Source organism: Rhinatrema bivittatum, chromosome 2 (genome assembly GCF_901001135.1).
Source record: "Rhinatrema bivittatum chromosome 2, aRhiBiv1.1, whole genome shotgun sequence".
Classification (NCBI taxonomy): Eukaryota; Metazoa; Chordata; class Amphibia; order Gymnophiona; family Rhinatrematidae; genus Rhinatrema; species Rhinatrema bivittatum.
In genome coordinates this window covers 208162472-208181064 of record NC_042616.1, presented here as the reverse complement: position 1 = coordinate 208181064, position 18593 = coordinate 208162472, and the positions used below count along the sequence as shown (strand labels likewise).

General features: G+C 40.5%; 1 protein-coding gene across 1 annotated transcript in view; it reads right to left on the bottom strand.

Annotated features, from left to right (window-relative positions):
- DNAH11 (dynein axonemal heavy chain 11) overlaps window positions 1–18593 on the bottom strand; it is a 725796-nt gene that overhangs the window by 85156 nt on the left and 622047 nt on the right. The window contains exons 69-72 of the mRNA XM_029589065.1: window positions 14251–14421; window positions 9090–9212; window positions 3191–3384; window positions 2466–2614 (exon numbers count right to left, since the gene is read on the bottom strand). Coding sequence (XP_029444925.1) covers window positions 2466–2614; window positions 3191–3384; window positions 9090–9212; window positions 14251–14421 — 637 coding nt within the window. The remainder of the gene's footprint in view (window positions 1–2465; window positions 2615–3190; window positions 3385–9089; window positions 9213–14250; window positions 14422–18593) is intronic.

The following is an 18593-nucleotide window of genomic DNA, read 5'->3' as shown; positions in this document are numbered from 1 at the left end:
CGCCAATGGCATTTGCCCTTACCATGTGACAGGGTATCCGTGGCATTGGCCGGTCCCTGTCACATGGAGGGAGCACTGGATGGCTGGCACCATCTTTAAAAATGGCGCGGGCCATCCAGTGCTCCTACCATGTGACAGGGGCCGGCCAATGGCACGGATACCCTGTCACATGGTAAGGGCAAAGGGCTATCGGCGCCATTTTGATTAATGGCAGCCGACGGCCCGGGAGCGGGAGATCACTCCCGGGACCCCCACTAGACCACCAGGTACCTGTAAAATGTTTTTGGGGGGGGTCATGAGGGTGGGGGAAGCAAAGGGATTAGTTTTAAAGAGTTGGGGTGGGTTTAGGGGTTATTTTTGTGTGCCGTTTTTCCCGCCCTCTTCCAAAACGATAAGAGAACCCTCACGATCAATATCGTGGAGTTTTCCTATCGTTTCAGGGGAGCCCCCAATTTCTGATGATTTTGAAAATATCGACGATATTTTCAATCTTCCGAAGCCCGATTCACATCCCTAGTATGCTCTGCCTCTATCTGCTGGTAGGGTGATGAAACCCACTCATTTGGACTGGTATAGCAGAATGAAATGGAAGCTACACCATTTCATCCTGCTGTAAACTGTTTTGGATGAATCATGTAGTCAAAAACGTAGTTCATAAATCCAAGTTATAAGTAAAATAAATAAAATGTCCAACCTTCTCCGATTCAATCATGAGGTGACTGAATGTGAGATTTACTTTAGACAGATTGTTTTAAAGATGATGTGTTGAGGCCTTGACAATTTGCTCTATAGCTCAAACATTTTGAACTTGTGCTAATTTAACCCCTTCTTGTATCTGGAAGTGCTTAGAACTTTGAAGTGCTGTGTGTTTAGGTGTGTTAAGCACTGAGTGATGGAGAGGCTTGGACCAAAACTGCTAATGCTGCTCCAACAGAAAGTACATTTTCCCTGGAGGCACTTGGAGGGGAATTGCATGCAGCTGCCTTCTCAGGAAATGAGCAGATCCTCAGGCAGCAGACTTTCGCAGAGGAATGTGCCCAGGCTAGAAATGTTAATGCTTTCTTTGTCCTTCTGAAACCTAGAAAAAAAAGGAGTGAGAGAAAAAATAATCCCATAGAAACTTGTAATTAATGGGAGAAGCTCCTCACATTGTGAAAGAAAAGGAGCAGATTACTGGAGGAAATAACTGGTACTTTCTTTGGAACAGACTTCTTTATTCTAGAGTGTTAAACCTGGGAAGCTCTTTGAGGAGTAACGTGATACCTCATTGATTCAGTGAGAAGCTATCAAAAATACTTGCATTTGTAAAAGAAACACCATTATTTTACATGGAGATGCCTATACATTTCCATACAAACATGTAATTCATATTAGCATCCTGCACTGTATATTAAAGCCAACTTAAAATTTACTTTAGTCAGAGATTGAATGCATTAGCACCTCACCTACTGAACACAATCTGTATTCAGCAAAGCAAGCTCTAGCTCTATGGTTAGCATAATATTATCAACTTAATGTGTAAAAACTGGAGTTGGTGATTGCAATAATAAATGATGGTTGCTTTCGGTTTCTTATAATCTGCGCCCATGATCCAATAAATCTTTCCTGCAGAATACCAAGATTACGGGAAAGGATTCTTGACTCAGATTGTGCTGTGGATTATTAGTCACAAATCTGCAAATTAATGCTGCAATGCTACCCTGAACTGCTTGCATAAATGTATTTGGTCTTAGAAGGTCCATGAATAAATGCAGAAAGATGATTTCTGGATCTCACCTATTGAAAGGTAGAAAGGAGAGTGATAGGAACCTAAATAATATCAATGAAAGCAATTCTATAATTGATATTTATTGAACATGAAAATCAGTGGTAGGGCAATTTTCTGTAACTGCATAAAATAAACTCGACTGAAAATATTCTGTGTTTTAATTATAGTCCCAATACAGCCAATATGTAAAAAGAGAGAAGATATCTATTGTAGATTTAATCACTTTTACTGCAGTTATTTAAAGCATTTTACAAGCATAAAAACCCAGATTTTTGCACATTAACCATGTTTTGAAAATGAACCTGCGCATTCTGCAGATAAAAGTAAATCTCCATATATAAAACTGCACTTGCTTGGGAGCAGGTGTTAACTTCATGCACGTATGTCAGTGCATGTACACAAATTTTCAAAGAAGACTTATATGCACAAGTCTGTTTTGAAAATTCAGGCTAAAGTCTGTGGGTAGGAAGTACCTCAGACTTTAGCCCTACATGGGCTGGTTCCAAATTACCCTCTCCAATCCTGCAGGTTTAAGAGTTTTACGTCTTTCTGTAATCTCTTTTAGTTTTTGTTATAGAATGTAGGAGAAAAATATGAAGATCTAGAAGTCCACAAATTCTTATGTCTTATCAATTTCTATTTCTTACATAATACGTTTTTTTGGTATTAAGGTACTGACTGTAGTTTGGAGACTTACCGAGTGATTCCATCTCTTTCAGAGGGTCTACACCAGGGGAAAGGATGAAAAACACTGGGGTGGTTGGGCTGCTCTCTTCATATGATTTGGCAAAGTCCATCCGGTTGCCATCAACATACTTTGAGCCTAGTTTTTCCTCAACAAAATTTCTGTGTAAATTCAAAGTACATACTGTAATTGTTTACGACACTTTTAAGTTTGCCTTTAAAGCAGCAATTTTAAATAAATCTCCATTTTATTTAATGTAAGTGTCAAAGATGTAACTGGGAACATAAACACATTTCTGCCTTGGCTGTCCATTCGCTGTACGACCTTCAGCAAATACTTATGCTCTTGTGCTCTAATTTAGATGGCTGACTTTCTTGAGGAAGGAACCTTCTAACCTTGCAACTTTTATCTTGCATAGAACCATGTAGACTGAAATAATAAACATTATTATTATTATTATAGAATAGACTGCTTTTATATTACCTAGAAATGTTGACTGCTGCCTGCAAGTCACATTCCTTATATAAAACATTTCTGAATAAGAAGGAAGTTAAATATTTGTATTTTCCCCAAAATACTAAAATGATTTTTATTTTTATAAATGTACTGTGCAGTTAGGACTTGAGCCATGATTTGAACTTTAATCTTCACACATTACCACAGTTTGTTTTAGATACCTTATGGTGATATGCTCCTAAACTGCGTACTACTCTTTAGCAAAAGCTAAAGAACTATACCTGACAGCATATGTCATTCTGTCCGGACGTAGAGCTCTCAGTATGATAAGCTTCTCAAAAGAAGTTTTGCTTTTCCACTCTTGTGGAAATGTCTCCTTTTCTGGGCACTCTGATTCCACCAGTTTCTTCCATCGTTTGGAGGAGCCTTCTATGTCTCTGTCTAATCCACGAAATTCATCCATCGTAGTCATGGCCTTTAAGACACCAGAGATGCACAAAGTGATTGCGTATACAGCGTTGTAAAGATTGATGTACATGACCATAAAAGCTGCACAATATTAATTCTTCAAACAACTGAAATTGGCCACTTTTGTCTAAGTAATTGAATAATAACTAAAGGGCCTACTGTGTGTCAAGGTAGCTGTCAGTCGTCACTGCAGTCAACCCCAACTTCCAGCATTTACATCTGGTTTCCACCAGAGCTGAAGGACAGGGAAAAAGACAGACCTGGGGATGCTGCCACAGCTGTGATTAACAGCCACCCAAGTCCACGGATCTCTTGACAACATTTTAAAACAGCAAATTAAGGCTTATTTTAGAATAATTAGTGTAGTATCCAATTGCACCATGGATACTACACTAATTAGTTTTAAATAATGGTTTAAAAAGCTGGCAACCACAATTGTTTAAATGAGGGCCAATATACCGGTACATTTCTGAATTAAAGAAATAGTGAAAGGAATCTATTCTAGAATCTAGTCCAGTAAACGTTTAAACAAAAGTGACATACATAGGACAGCTGTCAAGGTCGTTAATACTCTGGTGTGAGCTGCTGAGGATCTAAAGCAAAGCCAAGGGTCCTTAACCCACTAAGGCCTTTATAAATATGGAATATTAGGCCCTAGAAGTCGTCATGATTATTACCAGATCCAAAATAAGTTTCAGAGGTTCTTTCCATTAAAAATAAAAACCTCGGAAGCGAAGGTAATTTCAGGAGTGAGCTGATTAGTGCGCAGAAAATCTTCCCCAGCATTCTGGTTCACTTTCAAGAGGGTAACAATTTAGCCTTATGGTATGATATAGGGTGCAGGTAATGTGACCTACTTACATTCTGCCTTTTGATAAATATCACAAGACCATTTCATGACTTTGAAACATGGTTAGGACCAGGGGGGTGGCAATGTTGTGATAACAGATAATACCAATAATGACGTCACCCATCACTCAAATTATAGGATTAATGACGTTTTCTATACTTCTACTAAACACGCAATCACTACTAAAAAAGATTAATCTATTAGACGACATACTCAACGATGAATCACCGGACATATGCGCTATCACTGAGACCTGGATCAAAAACACTGATGTCGCAGTAATAAACCAACTTCCATCAGATGTATATGACTTGTTCTCTATACCGAGACCGAAGAAGAAAGGAGGGGGACTTCTACTAGCAGCTAAAAAGAAATTCAACCTCTCCCTACAAAACACCACCCCACCTCATAAGATAGAAATTGGTCTCTAAATCCAAAAGCCTGCAAATTTGCTTAATTTATGCACCCCCTGGTATACTAGAAAAGAATCCATCAACTCTTACGGAATACATTACAAAACACATTGACATAAATATGCCAGCCATCATACTCGGAGATCTTAATCTCCATTTTGACCGATCCCCCCTCACACCTGCATGTGATGCCACACTTGCGACCCTTAACGCTATCGGATTTAAACAAATTGTATCAGGAACAACACACAAGGCTGGACATACACTGGATGTTATATTTACTAACTCTCTCATACAATCTGACCACCCTCAATGCACACCCATACCTTGGTCAGACCACTACCGAGTAGACACGCACTGCTCCATTAACTGCAACCCCCAAGCAACACATGCAAAGAAAAGAACCATTGAATACAGAAAAAAATGCCAAATAGACAATATCATCGAAGCCATTACAGAAGATATCCATAAACTAGACCTCTCCGATGCCAATACTGCTTGCACCTCTTGGCATCAACTCACCAGCAACATTTCTGATCGTCTCTGTCCACTACTAACGAAAGAAATCAGCACAGATAAAAAAGATAAAAAACCATGGTTCAACACAGACCTTAGAATGATGAAACGCGAACTACGTAAACTGGAAAAGAAATGGCGTAGAAATCAAGATCAAACACATCTACTGAAATTTAAATTCCTTCTCCATAAATACCATAAAACTACAGACGAAGCTAAGAAAAATTACTACACAACAAAAATTCATCAGTATCAGTTCAACCCGCGTGCTTTATTCCAATATGTTGCTAACATTATTACCCCACCTTCAAACAGCAATCCAGAAAATGATGATAAAAACAAATGTGAGAAGCTAGCTACCTACTTTTATGAAAAGGTCTCTAATATCATGGCATGCTTTACTGCACATGCTCCACTGGTACCACTTCTACCCAGAAGCACCATGATCTCGTCACCATCACTCACTAAATTTGAAATCACAACCACTTCAGAAATTGAAACCATTCTAAAAAAGATAAAACCTGCTTTGCACCCTATAGATATTATGCCTACTAAAACACTCCTTTCCATCCCCACGAGGATTGCCTCTCCCATCTCCAACATCATCAACAAATCTATATCGACTGGCGTTTTTCCTACGCAACTTAAGCATGCAATTATAAAGCCGACTCTCAAAAAACCAGACTTGGATCCATCTGAACCGGCCAATTATCGTCCTGTCTCGAACCTCCCATTCGTGTCAAAAATCATAGAAAAAGTGATAAACAAACAACTCATGGACTATCTAGACAATAACCGATTATTATTTCTGTCACAATACGGTTTTCGTAAGCTCCATAGTACTGAAACGCTGCTAGTATCCCTCTCAGACTCTATTCTAAATACACTTGATTCTGGTCATTCATACATCCTTGCCCTACTTGATATCTCTTCGGCATTTGACACGGTCAATCATAATATCCTTCTATCCCTCCTCTCTCAAATCGGCATCACTGGCACTGCACTAAATTGGATCCAATCTTTTCTGACAGACAGGACATACAGTGTCAAGTTGGGATCCCAAATATCTAAACCAAGAAATCTGCTACAAGGTGTACCACAAGGCTCCTCGCTATCATCAACACTGTTTAACATTTACTTAGCACCTCTCTGTCGACTCCTAGCAAAACTAAAACTCCACCACTTCATATATGCCGATGACGTACAGATTCTTATCCCTATTAATGATTCCCTCTCTAATGCCCTGAAAACCTGGGAATCAGCACTAACTGAAATAAAAAAGCTTCTCACTGAAAACTTCTTAGCTATAAACACTACCAAAACAGAACTCATCATCATCTCGCCACACAATAATATCCCCTCCAGCACTTCCCACCAACCTACTTCAATTCTTCCCCTACTACAGCAAGTCCGCAGTCTTGGCGTTATTATTGACAACCATTTCACTTTAAAGAAATTCATCTCAGCTACAATAAAAAATGGTTTTTTCAAACTTCACACACTAAAAAGAATTAAACCTCTTCTACATCCACAAGATTTCCGGACGGTATTGCAAGCTACCATACTACCAAAAATTGACTACTGTAACGCAATACTATTAGGTCTCCCTAAAAACTCAATTCAACCTTTACAGATGTTACAGAATGCAGCAGCTCGATTAATCACCAATACCCATCTCCATGATCACATAACACCTGCTCTCATGTTCTTGCATTGGCTCCCAGTAGCTTCTAGAATTACCTTTAAAGTCCTCTCCCTCATACATAAATCGATCTATAACCAAGAGATGCAATGGTTCTCAGAGCAGTTTGTGTTCCATTCTTCTAAGAGACCCATAAGACATATCCATCAAGCTAAATTAGCAGCCCCGCCAACAAAAAACATCAAACACGTGACCACAAGAGACCGTGCTATCTCCATAGCGGGAATCAACTTATGGAACAAGATGCCCACTGACCTACGCCTGGAGCCCTGCCATAAGAAATTCAAACAAGGACTCAAAACGTGGTTATTTGAACTAGCATTCACACAATGATATCCGTTTAACTGAAATGCCATTCAATTCTCCACCCTCTCCCCATGCCCCGTTTCCCACCCTAACCACATGCCCTCCTCAATCTCCTTCTTCACCTTACATGCCCCCCCTTCCCTTATGATATTAATTAGCTTTAAATAACAGAAATATCCTCGGTACAATATAGTAGTTGTATCCATTCTCAGAACCTGTTTTGTATTAGATACTATTTAGTTTTTTTTAAGGTTTAATAATTACATCAATATTTTAATTGCATGTTATACATTATTGGATGGTCCACAATCTGTCCAGCCTGTTTTCTGTCAAAACTGTTATATCGATTTTAGTATATGTAATACCTATTAATAATGTCAATGTAAAGCCTGTTGCTAAGTTATTGTTAAATGTAAACCGCGGTGATGTATCTCTTTACGTACTGCGGTATATAAAAACCCTTAAATAAATAAAATAAATAAACAGTTATCCATGTCTATTGTATTTCCATAAAACTAAGAACAAATCTGCTACATTGGGGAGGAAAAAAAGAGTGCTGGTGGAAAACATATACACAGTGGCTAGAAAAGCAGATGAGGAAGCTAGACAGGCTGGAGTTGTGGTGGTGGTGGGGGGGGGGTGGAATGGATAAACCATGGCCGTATGGTGGGCTCCTCGCAAACACTCTGGGGTAGATTTTTAAAAAAAGCGCAATCTCGTACTTTTGTTCGCGCAGCAGGCGCAAACAAAAGCACGCAAGGCTGCCGATTTTGGGCAGCCTGCGTGCGCCGAGCCGCGCAGCCTGCCTCCGTTCCCTCCGAGGCCGCTCCGAAATCGGAGCGGCCTCGGAAGGAACTTTTTTTCACCCTCCCCTCACCTTCCCCTCCCTTCCCCTACCTAACCCACCCCCCCGGCCCTATCTAACCCCCCCCTTACCTTTGTCCCTAGATTTACGCCTGCGAGAAGCAGACGTAAATCTACGCGCGCCGTCATCCGACCCGGGGGCTGGTCCGGAGGCCTCGACTACGCCCCTGGGCTGGTGCCACGCCCCCTGTCCTGCCCCCAAAACGCCACATCCCGCCCCCGACACGCCCCCTTCAAAAAACCCCGAGACTTGCGCGCGTCCCGCGGCTCTGCGCGCACCAGCGGCCTATGTAAAATAGGCGTGCCGGCACGCGAGGGCCCTGCTCGCGTAAATCCGGGCGGATTTACGCGAGCAGGGCTTTTAAAATCCGCCTGTCTGGATATAGTAGGCATAGTGAATGTTTGAGTACTTTGTACCAGCCAATTACAGCTTTGCTGACATTGTCACCACCAAATAACTTTATAACAAACTGAAATTTTGCAAAGTAAATCTTGTACAGTACAGCTATATGTTGCAAAAACAAATGTTCACTCTGCTCGTTTGGTATAAACAGGCTGCTGTGTTATGTTAGTTTAGAGAGGAAAATGTCTTCCAGATTATAATAAACAAAAAACTGAATGTAAAACAATGTAATCTACATTATGTACAAACCATCATATTGTCACATATTATGTCTTTATTCTCTGGTTTACCAACCGGGCTTGAAAATCAGTGTTGTATTGCAGTACAGCGTATTTTAGAATTTTTTTTTAATCTGCTTCTAAATTAATGAGAGATTGTAAAGCTCTCTGAGGGTTCACTTTTGTTACAGTTTTAATGTGTTAAAATTCAAATTGTAGCAAGCCTGAAATTAGCAGCTTTCACATGTTGCAAGGAACATAAAATCTATGAAAAGGACTAGTTAGCTTATTATACTAAAACACAATGGTATATTACATTTTATAACTACTACAGTTAAATTGCCTAAAGGATTTGCTGCATGTGTCTTAAAATCAGACATGCTGCCAAGCTGGATTCTGAAATGGCAAAGCAATTGCTACAAGACATTCTTGAAAATTACCTTAACAGCACTCCATGACTGAGTAGTCAAAAAGTCAACAGGGCTCTTGTAAGTGTGTTCCACTGGGAACCGCAGCAGGAAATCCAGTTCATGCAGCTCAATTTCTTTATTCCTCAGAAGAATCTTGACAGGGCACAAGATTGAGGAAAGGTCATTTAGGGTTAGTACTATGCACAGTCACTATGGCATTTGCTGTGAAACAGGCACAGTTGAAGCGATGTGAAAGTAAAGACAACAACTGTACGGTGAAAGGGAATGATTTTCAGTATCTTAAGTGAGTTGGGGATCCAGAATGTCTGGGTTATTTGTGTGTGAAAATATCCCAGGCGTCCATGGCCTTCAGTTGGTTTAACCTTTGCTTCCAAATCCAGCCCTGTCTATTTTTCTCCTCTCCTCCCTTCCCTTGTACCTATAGGCGTGGTAGACAGCTCCTTGTTTTCTCTGAAATCCATGGCAGATGGCTCCTCCCTCTCCCATTCTTGAGCTGCTTATCTCAGTTTCTTATTTATTTTATTTCTAGTCTTTCCTGGGTATTTCACTCCACCTCATTTCCCTTTTGCTCTCTTCTTTTCTCCTGTTGCTCTGCTCCTCCTCTTCCCTCTCTCTGTGAACTGGCGGAACGAACAGGGTCATTTATCAAAATGCGATGGGCCGCTGTTGTGTGCAGTAGGGTGTTATCACACTTGATAACGCCCTAACACACTCGATAACTACCCCATCGCGATGATAAAAATTTAAATGAGGGAAAGGGAAGGAGTTAGGGCGGGGTTTAAAACATTTTGGGCCCGGTTGTGCTGCGGGCGATAATGTTTAACACATTATCGCCGGCAGTAGCACTGGAAGTAACTACACATTTTGCAGGTGCGCTATAGGGGCAATAGTGTGCGGTGCGCACACCGCCACAATGCGGCCGGCTGCACACTATGTCCCACACCCCCTTTTTTTTTTTTTTCGCGACTCATCTAATTATAGCGGAATGATAAATCCCAGGGTAAGAGAGCAGCCATGGGGAAGGCCGGGCAGGAAACACTTCGCTCTGCTGACCTTGCTTCCTGCTGCAGCAGATGGGTCCTGCTTGCTTGCCCTGGTCTAAACCAATTTCTTATAGGAGGCGGTGGGAGCAGGAGCTTAAGAGAGAAGTTATACTTTCATACTGTCCTCCTTAAACCAAAGTTCAAGTACTTTTTGTCCACTTTTCCCTGAGGCCACACTGTCCATACCACACAGTGCCACCAGCAGTACAAATCCACAAATGCATCACTACAGTTTAGTTGGCACATGCATTAGTCCCAGTCATGGCACAATCATTGAACCAGTGTTTATTGTAACAAACAAAAATGAGAGAACATCAGCGAGGAAAAGCAATGACTCATTTTGTTCCCCAGTAATGTTCTCCCTTTTTTTTTTTTCATATTTTGTTCAACAGAACAGAGAGGCTTCTGAGATTATATTGAATGCTTGTGTGTTTCAGTTTGTGGACGTGTATGTGGTTTCCCCCTCCTTCCCCCATTTATAACTTTGGACTGGTTATACCTAGCAAGGTATCATACTTTTGTAGCTTCTGAGGATGGTGAGCGATTTGTGGAGGTTGAAGGGGGAGAAAGTTTGCCACATTTGCCATAGGAAATGCATGGAGGTTGAACTGAGGCTATCTAGTGTCAGACCTTCTATTGGTTATTATATGCTTTTTTTGTTTTCTCCCTAGCTTCCCACTCTTCAGCTTCAGTCTGAATGTGTGTGCTTTGTGAAAATCCCCCTCACTTGTTCTCTTCCCCCATCTCTACTGCCATGCAGCCTTCTCACTCTCTTCCTCTGTTCCCTGTATTGTCCTCAAGCTCTCCTCCTCCACGCCCCCTCACTATATTTAGCTCTCTCACACTCCCCCTCACTACATTTAGCTCTCTTACACTTCCCCTCACTATATTTAGCTCACACTCCCCCTCACTACATTTAGCTCTCTCACACTCCCCCTCACTACATTTAGCTCTCTCACACTCCCCCTCACTACATTTAGCTCTCTCACACTCCCCCTCACTACATTTAGCTCTCTTACACTCCCCCTCACTATATTTAGCTCTCTCACACTCCCCCTCACTACATTTAGCTCTCTTACACTTCCCCTCACTATATTTAGCTCTCTTACACTCCTACTCTACTTCCCCTCTTTACCACCAGCAGCACTCTCATTCTCATCTCCCCCTCACCTCCTACAGACCCCTCTCCTCCACTCCCCATCCCATGCATCCCTCTCTCCTCCCCATTAACTTGCTACTGCCTGCCAGGTCCCAATTCAGCTAAAGATGTGGCTACCTCCTCCTCCAGGCCCTAACTGGGGCCAAAGATGCATGTGTAACTTTTTTGTCAGCCCAGTGACTACCTTTCACTCAAAATATACAGCTCTCTCTGATTGGCTGAAGGGTGCAGACCTCTGCACTGGGTAACTGGAGATTTTTAGGGGTAAATCTTGAAGCATGGTTCTGCATTTCACTTGGATAAGAACATAAGAACATGCCATACTGGGTCAGACCAAGGGTCCATCAAGCCCAGCATCCTGTTTCTAACAGTGGCCAATCCAGGCCATAAGAACCTGGCAAGTACCCAAAAACTAAGTGTATCCCATGCTACTGTTGCTAATAATAGCAGTGGCTATTCTCTAAGTCAACTTGTAATCTGCCATATCCAATAACGAAATGCAACAAATAAATTCATTTCACCAGATAGTCCCCTGTATCTGTAGAAGTAGGTTTGATTTGGATTAGTCCCTTATAAATATTCTCCTCCATGTCAAAGTTAACTGATAAATGAAAATAATTTTCTTGTCTCATGTTATTATAATTACATTATAATTACATTATTTAGATAGTTCTCCACAAAATTATTCTTTATGTTGGCTATGGAAGTTGGCTATTACTCTTTCCACAGGTGTTTGAGACTCCAACTCTTCTGATTCATAGTTCTACTTAAGATGATCCCTGTGTCCATCACTGGTTATGAGGGGAGATATCTGCAGCCAGGTGTCTCCCCCTAGTTCCCCCCAGTGACTGGCATTACTTATGATGAAGGGAAACAGCTATCATTCAAAACTACATCTAACCAAATAAAATCTGTTTTTGCAGTTAGGTCTAAATCCATCTTGTTTCTGCACATACTATTCAGTCTTGGTACAGAATCAGATGTGGTTTAAATCACAGTTGCTCCATTCTGCTTCAGGGCTTTGCTTAATTGATTATGATCTGAACTATATTTCTTTCTGTCTGGGAGTGAGATAGAGCTGTGTCCTTGTTTGTTTGCAGCTGTATATGGGTTTGCTTGTTTGTTTGAAGTGTAGTGTGAATCAAATGACTTGTTTGGAGGAATAACAGATAAATATGAAGGCAAGGAGAGAGCAAAAGTGACTTCAAGGCTCTGGGAGAGTGGGTAAAACAGATAGGTGTACATGTGATATTGACCTCAGTCCTCCAAGTGAAGGATAAAGGCAACGCAGGGAAGGTCACATTCTTGAGATGAATGAATGCTACGCAGATGGTGTCAACAACAGCGTTTTGGCTTCCTGGACCATGGAATGATGTTTCATGGGGCTGCTGAACAGAGATGGGATCCACCTATCAAAGAATGCTCCAGAACAGATTGGTAAAGCCTACTGAGGAGGACATTAAACTAGGATTGTCAGGGATAGGTAGACATAGCCCTAAGGTAAGTAAAAGTACTTGGATAAATTAAATCTAAACATTTATAGTGAAAATGGAGAAAAGGTCAACATCTAGAAAGCTATGTACGCTATTGTTCATAGTATGGGAAATAAAGTCCCAGATCTGGGGGCAGTCATGGAAGAGGCTGACTTGGATATAGTGGCAGTATTAGAGACATGGTACAAGAAGAACCATGACTGGAATAGTTTTAAGAGGCTATAATCTATTCAAGAAGGACAGAGTAGGAGAAAAGGAAGAAGGAATGGCACTATATATAAAAAATAATATTAGAGCAACAGAACTGCATGGCTTATGAGATAAGAAGGCAAAACTGTGAGATAATCTGAAAGAACAGAATGGAGCAGCCATTTATACTGCTGTGATATACAGACCCCACAGCAGAAGAAGTGGACAGAGATTTAATGTAAGATATTCACAAAATTGCTATGAAAGGGGCAATGCTTTTGCTAGGTGATTTCAATCTGCTGGATGTTGATTAGGACACATCAGGAGGCAAAACTAGACTGGGTGCTTAAAAATGGAACGTGTTTTCAGAAAAAGTAAGGGAAAAAAGCTTAGCATTCGTAAACTATAAAAGGAAGACAGGCAAAAATGTCTGGAGACGCTAAGAAAAGCTGGCAAAGTAGTCAAGAAAGCGAAGGTGCGAATGGAAGAAAAAATAGCTAATATGGTAAAAGACCATTTAGATACATTTAGTGAAAGAAGGTGGTGCAAAAATGGGCTTTCAGACTCAAAGATAAAGAGGGTGGAATATGTATAGGCTAACAAGGAGAAATTGGAATTGCTTATCAAATATTTCTGTTCAGTGTTCACTGAGGAAGAGTTTGAAATAGGACTAAAATAGAAATGGGAGGCAGACTTTAATCGGTCGTTCAGTTTTCAGAAGACCATGTTCATGAGGACTAGGAAAACTAATATTAGAAAAAGCAATGGGGCCAGATGGAATATATCTGAGGGTATGGAGGGAACTTAGGAAGCTCTGTCAGCTTTGCTGTCTGACCTATAATGCTTCTTCAGAGTGGTTCCAAAGAACTAGGGACAGATATGGTTCTTCAAAAAAGTGGAAGAAGGGAGAAGTCTGAGAACTACAGGCCAGTTAGCCTGACCTTGATGGTATGTAAATTAATAGACACGCTGCTAAAATAGAAGGTAGTGCTGGGTGCATGAAACAGCTTTCCTGTGGAGGTGACTGAGATGAGGACCATACCAGAATTCAAGAAAACATGGAACAAGCACAGAGGATTGAAGGATAAGAAGGAAATATAAAGCGGAGCAGGAGATGAGGATGGGCCGAGTGGAGGGGGGGCATATAGTCTTTATCTGCCATTATGTTATATGTTTCTGGGACAATTAATGAAAACCATGGACAAAAATATTTAACTCAAAGCTTCTTTTGGTTTTTTTTACTCTTTTAATCTTTCAATACAAGCAAGTCTTATGCTTTTCTTTACCTGAAAGGCTGTCTGAGACAAGAAGGTGAGTTTATCATTTTCAAAAAGTCCTCGACTAGTGTATAGGAAGGCAGAATAAGTAATGCATTCTGTGAGATTGGAGACTCGTTCACTGACATCCTCCGACTGCTCAGTCCGTTCAATGGCTTTATGAAAAACTGAATTAAAAGCCTAGGAAAAATTCAGATTAAGATTTCAGTCCTGAGAAAAGGTATCTGGAAGAGGTTCATGGCTAGTCTACAGCTTTGCTAAACACACAAAGAAAATGTACTTGTAAGGCTGGTTCTTTCAAGATTGGTTATCTGCACAGATCCTTCACTGTTTAGGTCTTTCTCACATACTGAGTCTGCTCCAGGAACCCACTGAAATGTAACATTTCAAAAGTCTAAGATGTGCATTTTATAGCTGCTCCATCATAGCAAAGAATTATATACTATACTTGCATGTACTCTCTTGTGTACTACAGAATACACAAAAAGATCAGATAATCACAAATTAAAATAAATACATGAAGGATTAGTGATGTATCTATGGAAATAACATCCTGAGGAAAATAAACATTACACGCCCAGCTCAAGGGTAGGTTCTGCTGCAAAAGTTAGAAAAATCTGTGCAATTTATATGGCATATTTGCATATTAAATACTGTAAATTTGTATTTTACTTTAAAAAAAATAAATTCATTTTCTGACATTTTTGCATGCCTAATTATTTTTATTTATTTTGTAGAAAAGGGAACTTAGTGGTCAGTGCTGGAAAGGGAGGAGGAATATAGAGAATAGGGGAAGAAAACTGGGAAAAAGGAATATCAGAGGAGGGAGAAGAGACCTCCGCCAAGAGAGGCAGGGGGATAGGGGATGGAGGTGCAGGGGGAGATTAGGCTAGGGGAAAATCAGACAGCAGAGAAGGAAATAGAAGGCGGCAAAAGTGGGGATAAGAAAGAGAGGATCCTGAATCAAGGAGTTAAATCTGGACTCAAAAGAAGAAGGGATGATCCACTCAAATCCTTCTTCCCAATTAAGATCCCTTTTCTCACTCACACTATTGCCTACAATCACCTCACATTTTCTCTCTTGCCCTCATCTCAGCTTGGCTGTAGAAAGACAGCAGCAGTGTGGCACCTCAGACCCTATCCTTTTCCTCTGTTGGCTGTTATCAATGTTTCTTTTTGAAACATGCAGGACACTGAGCATGCAGCAGAAGAGAAGGATGTGGCCAAAAGTGCTGCATTGTTGTTATTGTCCTCCTCCTAACAAGCCAGGACTGGTGCAGGGATGGCAGACAGAAATGAGGACTCTGGCTGCCGCCACTTCAGTCCTCAGTCACCTGTGGCGACTCCACAGGGAATGGAGTCACCAAAGCTGACTAATGATCAAGAGGATTTAACACCACATTAAAGCTCTATCAACCTTCTAGATCATTAAGATCATCTGCTCAATGCCGACTCAGTGTTCTCTCATCAGGCTAGACGAATCTCATGAATGACTCTTCTATTAGGTCTAAAAGAGGAGAGTTCAATGCTGAAATTGAGGAAATTGTTAAAGTCTTATTTGTTTACAAAGCCCTTTAAGCTGCCTGAAAAGAAGAGCATATAGAGCATCCCTGACAGCATTTAATTGCAGCTCAAAGCTATAAGAACCCAAAATTGTCTTTTCAGAAATTTGCAGATTACTGATGTTTTTATGATTTTATTATTTTTATCTGGTCTTATTATTTTTTTTTTTTTACTTTTGTTTTATTATTTTAACCAAGTTATTTATTGTATTTGTCTAATGTTTTATGTTTTACCTAATTGTGAATGTATATTTGCAAACTGCCCAGAATTTTAGATGGGCGGTCTATATATTTTGTAATGATAAATAAATGGGTAATTCTACAGGAAAGACCTGATTTTGCAACCCTTTCTATAGCACCAGCTGAAGTATTTTGCTTTTTCCTTCAGTGGTCCCCATTTTCTTTGCAATTACAAAGAAGTATAGACAGTACACTTTGCCATCCACTCCCACTGGGGAAATAGCTAGTTTATGACTTTTGCCAAAGTTGGAGATTACACCTCCTGCAAAATCAAACAAAAAAAAATCCAACATGCTCAGGATCAAAGAAACTAAAAATAACTCTTTAAACTAAGAGAACATATAATAACTTAGTCCAATGAAAAGGTATCACCTTACATTTTTTACTGACATTTATTTCTGGGTAATAAGAAAGTGATCATTATACACAGCTAGAATTTTTTTTTCAGTATTTTAAATTTAAACAAGAAGAAAATCTTGTACAGAAATATCAGTGCATGGCAATTATTACATATTCCAGGAAATAACAATGCAATACCAATATTCAAAAAACTTGCACTGAAAAAATATAAAAGAAAAAAAGGGGGGGGGCGGGACTCAGAAATAGGAGCAATTTTTTATAATCTAACACCCCTGAGGAAATTATAGGAAACTGAGCAAGGTTCACAACAAACATATCTCATTGCTAAACTAGCTTAGGAACATTAGGTGTGCATATCCAGAAACACTCTAAGTTGTACAGGCTCAAAAAAGGTATAACTCGCCTTTGGATACATAATACAGCACTTACAAGGGTATCGAAGAACAAATTTAGCCCCTATTTGAAGAGCATCCGATCGCATAAAAACAAATTCCTGCCTAGAGTGCAAGAGTCTGTAGATCCTTGTAACACCACCCCCTCCCAAAACCCACCCAGAGTTGAAAGTGCCCCTCTTACAGTGGGATATATAGAGAGTGTCAGATCGGCCCTTTAAAAGAGTCTCTCTCTCTCTCCAGTCACTCACTTGTGAGTATGTGCGCAAGGCTCGAACACATGTGCGGGTAGGGATATTTTAAATGGTACATGCGTACGTGCATGCACATTATAAAACTGAGGGTATTTTTGCTTGCGTGCCCAATATGTGTGTTTATGGGCACACACGCGCACCTTTTAAAATTTGCTTGAGAGGGTTTATCTCAGGTAGTGTCTCCTAATTGGTTAGTTTTGTGCATATGATGACAGGAACTCAAATTTACTGCTAGTGTTCTTGTATTGTGCCATAGATAGCTTTCTTCTGGAGTTCACATGTTTATCTCTAAGGAAATCCATTAAGTGTATTGTCTCAAAAAAAAAGGTATGTTTCCCTTAAACTTGATGATATTGTGGAGGCTTCCTTTCGTAAGTCTTGGAAACCGTTCTCCGATTTTTTGCTGCGTCAATGATGTAGGTATCCTCTGGCCACTGCCCCTGCTCCTGCTCGTCATTAGCTCTGTTTATTCTCTCCAATATTTAATTCTTATTTTTTATGTTCTCATGTGACTAGTAACTACTGCATATGACAGTATACAATGATTCCTTTGGTTTTTTCTTGCAGCTTACAATGGCTCCGTAACATGGGGTACAGGGGGAGGGAGGGGGGTTTATGGATTGACTTCAGTACTGTATAGTCAAGTGCACTATATCTGTAATGGTCTGATAGCATGTTACTGTACTGTTTAATGGGATATAACAAGCTGTTTATACTTGTTAAAAACTTTAATAAACTTTAAATTGAAAAAAAAAAAAACTTGATATAGGGCTGGATTTTAAAAGGGTTACGCACACCGGGCCTATTTTAAAAAGGCCCGGCAACGCGCGTAAAGCCCCGGGACACACATTTATTTTATTTATTTAATTTCTTTTACTATACCGATGCTCAAGACTAGGTCTTATCGTACCGGTTTACAATGTAACTGAGGGGAAACCAATTAACATCAAGGTAGAAAGTAAAGTTACATTAAACAGGGAGCGTAAAACCTGGGCAATGGAAGACAGTACAGAATTTAAACTAAGAAACAATTAGAGAGAGATAAATATATAATCAACAAAAACTATAAGATACGTAAACATAGATTTATCCTAGGCAGTTATTAGCATGGTATGTCTAGTGGGAGAAGGAAAGGGTGAGGTTGGGTGGGGGGGGAAGGGGAGAGGGAAAAGAGGGGGGGGGGGGTAGGGATTAAGGAGGGGTGGGAGAATGAGAGACAGTGATGGTTGAGGAGATCCTTCAGCGGTAGGCTTCTGCGAACAGCCAGGTTTTCAATTTCTTTCTGAATGTTGAATGGCATTGTTCTTGGCGTAAGTCTTGGGGAAGTGAATTCCAATGTAGTGGACCTGCTGTTGAAAGAGCACGCTTGTGAATAGAGTTGTGGACAGATGATTTGTTGGGGGGGGCCTTGAGCGAACCTTTGTAGGCAGTTCTGATCGGTCTTGCGGAAGTATGTAATTCGAGTGGGAAGGTGAGTTGGAGAGTGGATTGCTGGTAGACGGATTTGTGGATGATGGTGAGAGCCTTGAAAAGTATTCTATATT